Source organism: Passer montanus, unplaced genomic scaffold (assembly GCF_014805655.1).
Source record: "Passer montanus isolate IOZ18808 unplaced genomic scaffold, ASM1480565v1 scaffold40, whole genome shotgun sequence".
Taxonomy (NCBI): domain Eukaryota; kingdom Metazoa; phylum Chordata; class Aves; order Passeriformes; family Passeridae; genus Passer; species Passer montanus.
Genome location: NW_024368819.1, coordinates 5,234,286 through 5,247,253, shown reverse-complemented (window position 1 = coordinate 5,247,253; position 12,968 = coordinate 5,234,286). Strand labels below are relative to the sequence as shown.

The window sequence follows — 12,968 nt, the reverse complement described above, 5'->3', positions numbered from 1 at the left end:
GGCACAAAAATTAAATAAAGAGAAAAGTACTACGGATTGCCTCAAGCCAGAATCACCTAATAGCTTTAAAAGAGAAAGGAATTACCATTAGAGTCTATGAGATACTCTAAGCACCCCTCAAGGGCCTGTACATGCTTCACTTGCTTTATGTGAAGCCTTGCATCCCTTAGAGTACAATTTTGTTAATCAGTTTTCAAGGTCACAGCTGAATGCAAGAGGGACAGGCTGTGCATCTGTAGAAAGTACTTATTTCTGGAAAAGTCAGAGTTCTATTTATGTGAAAATGATCTGCAGTTATGCAGCACATAAGTCTTAACCTGCAAACACTTATATCATAAATAAATACTCAAACCCACAAAATTGTTTGCATAATCAAAGTCTGAAGGGTCAAGGTGAAAGAAATGTCTTTTTAATTAAAGTGAATTTAGCAGATACATGCGTAATTTTGTTCTCACAAAACAATAATGACTATTTTGCCTGAAATTATGGATCTATTTGAAGGACAAAAGAGAAAAAGATGTATTGCTCAAAATATCAGTGATGAGGATTTTTAAAATGCTCTCTTCTGTTTTGGTATTTTACTTTAAAAACAAAATTAAATTACAAATGCATTGAACTGAATAAATGACTTTGTGAAGCTGTTTTCTATTTTATATAACCAGACTGAACCATATTGCAGCATCACTCTCACCACCTGCTTTCTGTTCAGGACATGCTCTGACACCTTTTGAGGCACATATAGCAAAAGTGAATAAATATAACTTCTTTTGTCAGGAAATCCAATAAACTCCAGCAAGGTTAGAGAATCCATAGGGAGCAAAGGCATAGTCTTGCTCATGAGCGCAGTTCGAGATTGACATCAGCATTGTCAGCCTGGTTCCAAAGAGGTTGGACAGATTCATAGAGGTGACATCTGAGTGCAGTCATCTTTCCTGCACTGTGCACATCACTAGGCTGGTCCTGGTTTTCTTGGCAGCTGTTTGGCTGACACTGCCCTTAGTGGTTACAGAGAACATACCTTATGGGAAGTGGTATGACTGTTCTCTTTGTTGCTTCAAACAAAACAGAAAGAATAATTTGTAAAATGCAGATGGAATTTGCATGCCAAAGGAGCACTGTCTGGCTTCTACCTTCACCAGAAATATGGGCAGATTTGTCTCCTGTGTAAAGCGAAATAAGAATAGCATGGGGGGGGGGAAACATTCATAAAAGCAATGCACTTCAAATAACTGAAGATTGCTTGTAGAGAAGGAAGACAAAGAAAGAAACAAGCACATATACATAAGAATGTATATATGTACACACACATATGTATTATATATAAATATGTATGAAATATTAATCAAAATTCCATTTTAATTAGTAAACATGTAGGAGAACATAGCCTTAAAGGAAAGCAAAACAGACAGTGACTCAGAGGAGGGTTTTGTAAAAGCTTGCTGTGGTAGAAAACTTCTGAAACCTCTGCACAGAAAAGGAACACTTTATGCTATCTCATTCAGTAGAATAGAGTAGTATTCAGTAGAGTAGGTATAATTTTTTCCCTACCTTGCTATTCAACAACACATTTTCTCTACTATTTTACTCTTCAGTACCACTGAACTCTTTCAGGCACAGGTCCAACCACACTCACAGCTGATCTTCAGAGATCAGCTGCAAGTCTAAGTCCCTCAGCAAGAGAAAGTTATGTCAGCATAATTGGAGAAATATAAAAAAATACCTCAAACACTTTTGATGGAAAAATGCACTTGTTTTCATCCTGCTTACTGCATTTCAATGTACAATGATATGGAATTATTTTAACATAAACTAAAACAAACATGTCAAGTGAAAGTACAAGTCTCAGCACAGGAGTTTGTAACAATATAAAAATGTGGTTTTGTTGTGTAATTTTTCTAGTAGTATTGACATTGACATGCCAGTGCATTATCATTACATTTACAAACTTGTACTGGGAAAATTATTATTCCCTTAACTGTGCACATTTTCAACCATTTTCAAATGTCTGCACACAGGCCTCTTACTATGTCACAGATATTGACAGAATGTAACAGATTTTGATTGACTTTGATTATGATATATTTCTTGTCATTTTCAAACCACACTGCAAATCAGAATCTTTTTGTAGCAAGTTCATAACAATTATGTATTAACAATTTCACTTAACTTTTGTCTATTTTCCACTATGGGACTGAATTTACTTTCTATGCTCCACCTGAAACACGCCCTGGATTTTCCATTCATAAATAAACTTTAATTGTGCTGGTAACTTAGTTGATAAAGGACTTAGTGCATCACAGCACAATTTACACACATTTTTTAAACTATTTTTTTATCATTATAAACCAATTATTGCAATCATTTACTATTCCAAAATTGCTATGTTTTAAAGTAAACATATAATTAAGTTTACTGAATGAAGTTTTATACAAATACATTCATCAGGAGGAAGAAGGAATTCCCCTGAAGATATAAAATATTTAGATCCCTACTGGTTTCTCTTATAGAACAAAAGAAAACAGACTCTTTCTAAGACTGCCTTCAGAAACTGTTTTGTCTTCAGAAGCAACCATGAACAACATCCAAAGAATTAACAAGAGGAAAGAGAGCTATCAATGATCATGAGCTGCTAAGTAAAAACTAAAAAAGTAATTCTAATTATTAAATTCCATTACAGTTCCATCAAGACTGTAATGTACCAAGAGCTTTGCATGCTCAGTGCAGACTGTCAGCAGAAAATGTGTGAAATATTTTCCTTATACTCTTGTCAGTCAGTACACTGCTATGACAATTCATTCTACACCATGGTTTAGAGAGAAATAGAGCAGTAGGCGTCCCTATTTGTTATATGTACACAAATGAACATATTTCTCCAACATGTTCCTCAATCTCTCCCTAGTTTTCCCAAAATTTTGTACCCATACTTTATGCTATCTCATTCAGTAGAATAGAGTAGTATTCAGTAGAGTAGGTATAATTTTTTCCCTACCTTGCTATTCAACAACGCATTTTCTCTACTATTTTACTCTTCAGTACCACTGAACTCTTTCAGGCACAGGTCCAACCACACTCACAGCTGATCTTCAGAGATCAGCTGCAAGTCTAAGTCCCTCAGCAAGAGAAAGTTATGTCAGCATAATTGGAGAAATATAAAAAAATACCTCAAACACTTTTGATGGAAAAATGCACTTGTTTTCATCCTGCTTACTGCATTTCAATGTACAATGATATGGAATTATTTTAACATAAACTAAAACAAACATGTCAAGTGAAAGTACAAGTCTCAGCACAGGAGTTTGTAACAATATAAAAATGTGGTTTTGTTGTGTAATTACACACAATAAACAAAAATAAAGCCCCTGAATGGGTTACACATCAAAAATATAGTTATAGAATTTGAGACTAGTAGCTTGCCCCAGACATCAAATGAAAACTGTGTGTAAACACTTGCTATCAAATTCCATCAAAATGTTTATCTGAATTATGCATTTTTGAAATCTGATAACAATTTCTATTGAGCTATTTGACTGAGGAACTGAATAGCACTCCAAGACACTACCCAGGACAGCAGACAGTGTTCCACATAGGATCCTTAAGTGACTCTATGAAGTATCAAGTAACATTTCACAAAGTTCTCTACATATTATGACAGGTTCCCTGTCTTATGAATAGTCCTTCACTTATTTGATTTCAGAAATTATGTCCTGGTACATTTGCCCAACACCGCTATTTTCAATTTTTCCTAAGTTCCTGCAAATGAAATTATTCTGTTGCGTGCATATTTAGGTTTTTTGCTGCTGGGCAGCTTCATTCTTTCTTGGGTATTTTCACTCTTGTTTTCTTATGTTGTAAAAGCCAACCACATCCTTCACAAACTATTTCCATTCCTTCCTCTTACTAAAGTGCAAGATGCCAAACCCCTGGCTGCTCAGCAGAGAGAAACAGCCAATTTCCTCCCCAAACCATTCCACCAGTGCCCCAGCTGAGGCCTGGAAGGAACATCTCTTCAATCTGTTCACCTTGTTCCTTCAGACCTCACGTCTCTGCTGAAAGGATGAGGCTTGCTAATTAGTATTTCTTGTGATGGTGCCTTTGCAATATAGATGTGTCTCCAAAGACAGCTGGATTGTGACCTCCAATACCAATTCTCATAGGTCACTATGCCACTATCAGATAGTAAAAATATTCAGCTATTAGTAACCTTGCCTGAAGCAAAACTAACCAGAGATAAAAATGCTTTGTCTTTCATGTTAAGGAATTCATTTTAAAAAGAAAGAAAAGAAAGTCCCAGACACCTGAACCTGCAAACATCTATGGGAGAAAAGGCACACTATGGGCTTGCAAGTTTCAAAAAACTCTCTCTGAACAAGGTTTTAAAAACATTTGTTACTCTGCTCTTCTTGGACATTGCAAATAAAATTTAACTATAACATTTAAATGTATAATACTTGAACAGAATTACATTCATTAGCTATCATTTTTCATTGGTTATATGCAAGTATTCATCCTCAGGTTTCTTAAGAATATTTTGGAATGAGGTTCATGAAACCTTGGATATATTACACATCTCTGACTAATGTTAGTCATGAGTTAAACAAATGAAATACGTAAGTGAAGCAAACAGCTCACTGTTGAGCTCACAGTGAGCTACATAAACAGCTCACTGTAGTAGTAACCACAAATTAGAATGGTAGAGAACATGCACGATACAATATAGACCCTGTTGCTAATATTCTAAAATCTGCAGGCTTTAGGTGAAATGTCAAATGCAAAATGAAATTCATGACATTTATTTTATCCCAGGTGTATCAGGAGATGCACATTATTGAAATAAATTCTCAGAAATGAACTTCACTTGTAACATAAAAATCCTCAGTCATGGCTGTTTCAAACACTCAGACATACCACACACCATTATATTTATGTTCATAAACATGGAAGCAAATTTAAAAAAAAAAAATCAGCAGGTATTCCTTTCCATTTGTCCTTTCTGTCAACTGTACACTAACATATATGCCAAGCAAAGGAATGACATAGGAAAAAAGCCTCAGCCTCATAAAGAAGGAAAGGCAGGCAGGCTTTATTCTCCCAGATGAAGAGAAATTCCTGCTTTATGTCCAGCATAAGACACGAATGAGGCTGTATAAAATACTCATCCCTTATCCCCTGCTGGCAAAGGATAAGTGCCATGTGAGAGAGCAATAGCTGTGCCAATGCACTCTTCTGCTCCCAGATGTGTTGAAGCCAGAAGCTGTCTCACTGAGATGCAGCTGCAGGGCAGAACTTAACAGATTCAGCGGCAGAGCAGTAAGAACTGCACTGCTGTCCTGCCATTGCCATAGGGGGCTGCAGTGTTCTAGTGATTATCATTCAAGAGAAAGATTAAGGCAACTGAATTTCATGCACAAGGCACATCTTCCAGTAGCTCATGGTACAAGTCTTTGAGTCCGAAATCCACAGTGTGCACCTTCAGAGGAAATGAAGGTCACTTACTGGCATTATCAGACTTGGTTCACATTTCAAAAAATCATCCAAATTCTCAGCAAAAGGTTTTCTCTGCATGGTTTTGCTTGTATCAGAACTCAAATATTACAGATGTAACAAGAGTATTCTATAAGTTACCTTACTGGGAAAAAGAAAAAAAAAGCTCAAAGCTCTAAATCAATTAGTAACAGTTCTTAGTTTTATATCTAATTTCCTGCTTTAAATAAGTGATTCTTAAGAAATCTCATTAATTTAAGGAACATTAGGGAATAAAGCAGTAGACATTGTCCCTGATGGTCATAGTGCTTAGACAAAGTAGATTTAATTCTTAGCACAATCTTTTTCCACTCCTCTTTGAACTACTCAAGGTATATTAAGACAACAGAATTTAAAAGAGATTTGGAGCAGAGACCACTTTATCAAGATGAGTCACAGAGAGGGAAAAAGTACTTCAAAAAAGAATAGCTAAATATAGATTTAATAACTTGGATTACAATGGCCCAAAAGGGTAAATTTAGGATCCTATGTCCCAGAAGCAAAGAGAAATAGTAGTTATAAGTCTAGAATAAGGTGCTATTTAGTCTTCTGAGAACATCCCATAGGTAATGTCTTTTAATGGGCATGGTCTGCATTTTCATCTTGGAAACAACAGAACGTCCCTGGTAAAACTCTCCCCAAATAACAGCAAAATTGAGCTGAATGAAACTTGCACTACAGCTTCTTCACTAAGAAAATGTTAACAGTTCTCAAACAAATCTCAGAACATTCTGAGTCAAAAGAGACTGACAAGAATCACTAAGTCAAACTTTTATGTGAATGGCCCATACAGGGATCAAAGCCACAACACTGGCATTGGCACCACACTCTAATCAATTGAGCTAATTGGTGGATCTCTGTCAAAAGCTGGATTTTGCAAATTGTCTCTTCAGCTGTGGCATTGGATTCAAATAATCAACTAAAGATCCTGGAATTATTTGTAATATAAAAGTTTTGAATACCATGGCTGACCTGCTACCTCATCTACTTCTTGTCATAGTCACTGCCATATTCCTACTCTGATACTCTTTCTGCTTTTATTTTTGGAGACCTGCATTAATACCGTATATCTTTTACATGAGGAAAGAAAGACACAGCAAAGTATTTCAGGTGACTCTAAACAATATTTAAATTGTAATTTAACCAATATTTTACTTCAAAGAAACGTACAACATTAATGCACAAAACAGTATAAAATGTAGGACAATAAGGAACATGGCACACCTATATCAACTATAACATCATGAAGATGAAAATCCAAAATAGGAAATAAGAAAATCCCCAATCCCTATAATAAACTTGGGGAGATGGTCTTCTTTTGGCATACAAAACCCACAGGTAAAAGCCACAAGAGAAAATCATTTACATATGTATTTATTGAGAAGCAAATTATTTATCCCTTAAGAATTTAGGAATACACTACCATTAAAAAAAAAACCAACACAACCAAAACAACAAAACATCCCCATCTGTCTGAATTCTGACTCTATTGTAGAGGAAATGAGCAAGCTGGAGTGATAGGAAAATGTCACAAGCTGCTGCTGGAGGGAAAACATTTCTAACTTGAATTTTAACTTTGAAAAAAAAAGACTGAAAGAGATGGCTGATTAAGAGCTAATAAGAAGTTTAGGAGGCCTAAAGTAACTCCACGCAAACCAGATTAACACACTGATATTCCCAACAACATGCAGCCATTCATTCTTTATTGTCTGAAGAAGAGAGCTGCCCACTGAATTTCCAACAGCATTTCCTATAGCACATTCACTTTTTTTCCCCTCTCAGTACTGACCTTCTCCATTACTCTCCTGCCCATGGAATTTAATGTGATCACAGTCCAAATTGATGTGCCTGAAAATAACTATGACGAAGACATTACACCACAGTTATCCTTGAAGTGTAACTAGCCTATGCACTACTATCACCACTAGCAGAAGTTCTCACTCCCAACTCCAGTATTAGAAGCCCAAAGAGCAGAAAATCATATTAAAGATTCCATTGTTTAAACAAAGCAAAATATTTCTTTGTTCAAGACTACGAAGCAGGGATTTATTAGATTAGAAAAAAAAATAATCTGATAACACAACACCAAATAGTTCTCCTTCTGGAGAATTCTTTCTACCTGTTAAGTGACAGTATGTCCTATATATCTTTTACATTTATCTGTATCTGCTGAAAGCTAAAAATAATGATGCCTTTAGGAATTGTGCCCTACCGAGTTCTTGAAAGATGACGTGAGGCATTTCTGTTCTACACATTTTATTTTTACACTGCTTAAAACTGCTGTTATTCCTGAGCCTGATTTATGGGTACCCTGGGGTACTCCTAACCCCTTTTGATGTTATTTCTACTGGAAACAGTTGACAAAAGCAGCTCTTCCCTTGAGGATTGCACTGCTTTAGTATTTGTTTCAACTTCCAGCCATTTGCTCAACCTATTAAAGCTTCTTCAAAGACATAGAATAGCAACCCATCACCTTGAATGCTGCAGAAATAAAATGCATAAAGGCTGCCAATTCACACTAACTCTGCTGTAGATAAGCAGAATACATTGGAAGGCATTACACTACATGGAATTCTGCCTATGGATTTAGCATAGCCCGACAAGGGTGTTTGGCTTTCAACTATTTCACTCCAGTGGTCAGACTTCCATGAAAATATTTATATAAAATATAAACCTAAGGCAAACTAAGTGTATCTAATGTAAACTTAAGAATAAAAACTGGCAATAGATCATCACTGTACTCCACTTTGTATTTCTTCTATATAGCAGAGTACACTACTGCTTTATGGAAGATTTTTATAAGCCTTGCTAAACTTGCTGAAACCATACAAATGCTGTGCCAAGAATCTTGGAACTTAATTACTCTGTCTGTGGTGGACTGACAATGAAAAATCAATGGAAACACCTAGAGATACTGTGTAGGTTGTTGCAAACAAAAACACTTAAGAAAAATGCAAATAGCACCTCGTTGTCATCTTTTCCTGCTTGGTGTCTTGCTGTTGGTTTGGGGTTTTGTTTTCCAGAAAAAAAAAGGAAGAAAAATCTACTTTGAAGAACAGACCCGAATTTCTTATTTTACTATAGTGAAGCTGACAGAAAGTAATAGCTAATGTACCGAATACAGTTAATCCTCTTTTTCACATGAATGCTGCAGAAGGATGAAGGTAAGTTTCACAAAATACTCTAAACTGCAGAGCACCCTAAATGCCATTTTTCAACTGCATAAGCGTATTAGCAAGTAATTCCCAGTACAATCACTTAAATATTTAACTGAAGTAAAAAGATTATGGCTATTTATGCAATTTCTTGGAATTGCATACAAATATTGCAAGAATGTTAGGTTAGAGAAAGGAATTAGAAAGTTAAAAAAGAAAACAAACAAAAAACCTGAGTGAAGTTTTTTTAAGTAGCCCAAGAATTTACAAGGACCTTTTCATAAGTGATAAATGTTTTCATTGTATGATCTTGCTCTTTCCAATAGTCAAAATTTACATTTGACCCTCCTTAAAACAGGTAAAAGACAAAATCAGAAACAAAACCAATTTCTTGCACAGCCTCAATTGGAAAATTATTTCATCCATCCAAAGATACGTGTGAAATTCTATTTTAACAACTTGCAGGATTTGCCATACAAAAATTAAAACAGTAAAATAGTATCTTGCATTTTGGTATCACCTACAAATGTCTAGTATTACACAAAAGTGTATGGGAGGCTTTTATGTCTTAAAAAGAATCTAAATTCTGAAAGATAATCAGAATTTCATGTATGGCTACATTCTCAAAAATTTAGTTATCATAGAAAGGTGTATCAGTATTTTGACACGATGAGACAGAACAAATTTCTTACAGTTTTCTTCTTTTAATGTTACACAGAAAGGGGATTTTAGACTATTATTTTCCCTTATGTTCTCTTAGTTTATTATTTGTTTGATTTAGTTTGAGTTGGATTTTTTCCGGATGCCTGTTGTGGTTTTTTTTGTTAAATGAGAACTTAACAAAAACACAGTAAATTCTCAGGAACAGACAACTTTTCCTGCAGTCTAGAAATACTTAGAGTTCTTGAGAACAGGTCCCAGAGATAGGTACTGTTTATCCCAAAATGCTCAGCTATTCAGCAAGTTTTACCCAGTTGTTGCTCTTCAGTGAGCCCTTCTGAAAACTTCCTGGGCCCCACACAGGAAATATGGGAACATGAATGACCCTGTTCCATTCCCTCTTACTGCTAGGATAAAAAGTGCACTTTCACTGCAGATCTGCAATGGTTGGATCTCAGCTCCACAACCAACCCAAGCTGGTGATGATGAAGCACCAGGTGACACAGCTCTGTGCAGGACCTCTGCCAGGCATTTCCGTCTGGCTTGGGAATGTGGATCAGCCTTTGGCCCTCTTGCATTTAACAGTACAGACGTGCACTAGGGGTCTGCAGTTCAGGAAGCCAAACCATTCTCTTGCCCAGGGAATTTTAGATGGGACAGGAGAACCAGCCACTTTTGTGTACCTGAGTATGCACCCTTGCTGCAAAATGCTGACATACAAGTTTGACAGAGACCGCCATTTGGTCTTTGTTTAATCTGTACCTAAGAGCCAGCTCTGTAAATACACTACAAAGGATGCTTCCACAACCAGCTCTTTCCAGAAGACACACACCATATGAATCAGTAAGAGTTCAAGTGTCCTTTCCCATTTCTCCCTTCTGACCTACAACGACCATTCCACAATTCTCTTTACACTTTCATATAAAATATCTCCTAATCAGTAGATAAATGTGTTTCAGGTAATTCTTCACTACCATGGTGGCTGTCTTTTTCGGGCAATTGGTTTTTAATCCATGCATTTTCAAGTAATTGATATTCTTGAAAGTATGTGCTCAAATACCACATGCAAAGATGGATTACAGTATTTCAAACTACAATAAACACAAACATGAGAACAGATGCATTTCAGTTTGATTTATAGAACAACCACCAAGAAGTTAATTTCTTTAGGAGCAGCATGTCCCCCTCAAAAATCCAGCTCTTTCCCAGGCTCTTGAATACGTATTAGCAGAAAATATCTACACACTTATGCCACTATCTTGAACTTCCAAGGTTTTAGTTAGAACTAAAGCAGTCAGATTTCTACTTGCAACGTGACTAAGGTGCAAAAATAGAAACTACAATTTTACCAGCTAAACAAATAACACACCTGAAAATATGACCCATTTTTCACCATGCTACCAGGGAAAAAAAACAAAACCCCAGCCTTTAAAAAGGAAAATGAACAAAGAAAAAGCGGCTCTTCGGAAGTGATAAGTACTCTAAAGCACTGAGACTGTACATCTCTGACAATTTTTGTTGTACTTACCTAATATCTGTGCATGTTATACATGTGATACAGCGGCTGTTTGTTGTAACCAGGTTCAAAGCCACAGATGTTTCACTGTCAGCAGTTGGGTGTGCTCCACATTTAAAGTAAAACTCCTGAAATATTGAAGGAGAGATAAAGAGAAGATTACATACCTGCTGCTCAGGTCCTTCCTTTATCTTTGCTTAACTGACATTTGAGAGAACAGACAAATCACCACTGCCAACAGCAAAGGAGGACAGTCATTAGGAAAGGTTTACAAGGCATCCCTTGCAAAAATACCAGTCTAGGTGTGTATTTTGTTTAGAACCTTTCCTAGCACAGAAGGTATGAGTGTGACACATTCCATGATCTTCTGGATTATAAAAAAACACAAAGCACTTCATCTTGATTTTCCCTAATCAAAGGCAAAATACTAACCAATTTCAATATGCATTATTATTGCCACTATCTTTTCTTGTTACAGGTAGTACCATTTTCTGAACTCTACAACATAGAATTTTGGCTCTAAAATAGTGAAGTCTGGCCTTGCTTTTTTGATTTTGGATATCTTTAAGACACAATTTTACCATTTAATAAAGGAAGGCTCTACCTCTCTTGTAGCCAATATTACATATACAAGTGTACAGTGTTTCAGTCAAGTCACTTTAGCCTCTTAGACTGCCTTCATTAACATAATGCTTTTCACACAAATGTGTATTTCTTCTCTTTTCCACTGCACCCTAGGGAAGGCCATATGAAGCACATATAAATCTTATCTTTGATAAGACTTTGTTACAAGAAATTGGTCTAAGTGTCCAAATCACTCTAAGCATACATAAATAAAAGCAGTCTGAAGACACATGCTTTGTAATAGAAGCCACAGATTAAAGTTTGTAATTTCTTTGTTGCTATGAGACCTTCTTTCCAATAACAAATTGTGGAGGTTTGTAATGAAAACAATATATAAATGAAAGGTGAATTGGAACTTAAGGGTGTAAAAACATTGGAAACAAGGATAAGAAGGCATAAAAGAATGACAATTGTTGACATCAAGATACTAACATCACTGTTTATTCTCAAGAGACCTGGCCTCTGTAAAAAATGCTAAGAAAACAAGGAAAAAAGCCCAAACAAACTGGAGCAAGGGAAGAAAAAAAAGTCAGGGAAAAAATCAGCAGCACTTGCTAATGACTCTTGAAGGTGGGACAGGATGAAGGAAAAAAAAATTACAGCTACTGTCAACTTTTTTAGAGTGAAAAAGTCACATCCAGGCCTCAGCATCAGGAACAATCCAAAAGCCATGAAAAGACATGCTAGGTGTTTGCTAGTGTCACTCCCAGTTCAAGGAAAAAAGCCCAAACAAACTGGAGCAAGGGAAGAAAAAAAAGTCAGGGAAAAAATCAGCAGCACTTGCTAATGACTCTTGAAGGTGGGACAGGATGAAGGAAAAAAAAATACAGCTACTGTCAACTTTTTTAGAGTGAAAAAGTCACATCCAGGCCTCAGCATCAGGAACAATCCAAAAGCCATGAAAAGACATGCTAGGTGTTTGCTAATGTCACTCCCTAGACAATGTGGACACATATTGCAGCACTCACTAATACATGAGTAAAAGAGGACGTTAGGATGAATGAGAATGAAAAAAATCAGATTTAATACAAAATCCCTTTTCCCTCTCTAGAACTTTGCATGATTTCCTGCAATACCATATTAAAAGCAGTCCAGACAGACTCTTACTTTCTCAATGCCTACAGCCTTGCAGTATGGAGTTCTTTGTCTGCAAAATAGCTGTCATTTAGTGTTTTTTTTCTCAGTGGTGATGACCATTTAGCCATATTGTGCATTTCATTAGATAAATATAGTGCTATGCATTACCGTGCCACTCTAAGGTGGATTCTGGTAACTGGGATATGAGAAGTTTTAATGTAACCTTCCTCCTAGGTTAGTCACTGCTGTTTGTCACAGAAGTGCTGATCTATGCAACAGATGCACCAATATATTCATGCCCCACAGAAAGTGAAGGGCACAATGTCTGATGCATGTCTCAGTAGCAGTTCAAGAGAAGCATGTGGCAAGAGCACAGTTTAAAGGCAAGCCTATTCTTTAAAGTAATTGTTCATAGG

At 36.2% G+C, this 12,968-nt stretch overlaps 1 protein-coding gene across 1 annotated transcript in view; it reads right to left on the bottom strand.

Moving 5' to 3' along the window:
* Positions 1–12,968, bottom strand: part of PRKN (parkin RBR E3 ubiquitin protein ligase) — a 687,026-nt gene that overhangs the window by 338,008 nt on the left and 336,050 nt on the right. The window contains exon 6 of the mRNA XM_039718871.1: positions 10,864–10,979. Within this exon, the coding sequence (XP_039574805.1) occupies positions 10,864–10,979 (116 nt within the window). The remainder of the gene's footprint in view (positions 1–10,863; positions 10,980–12,968) is intronic.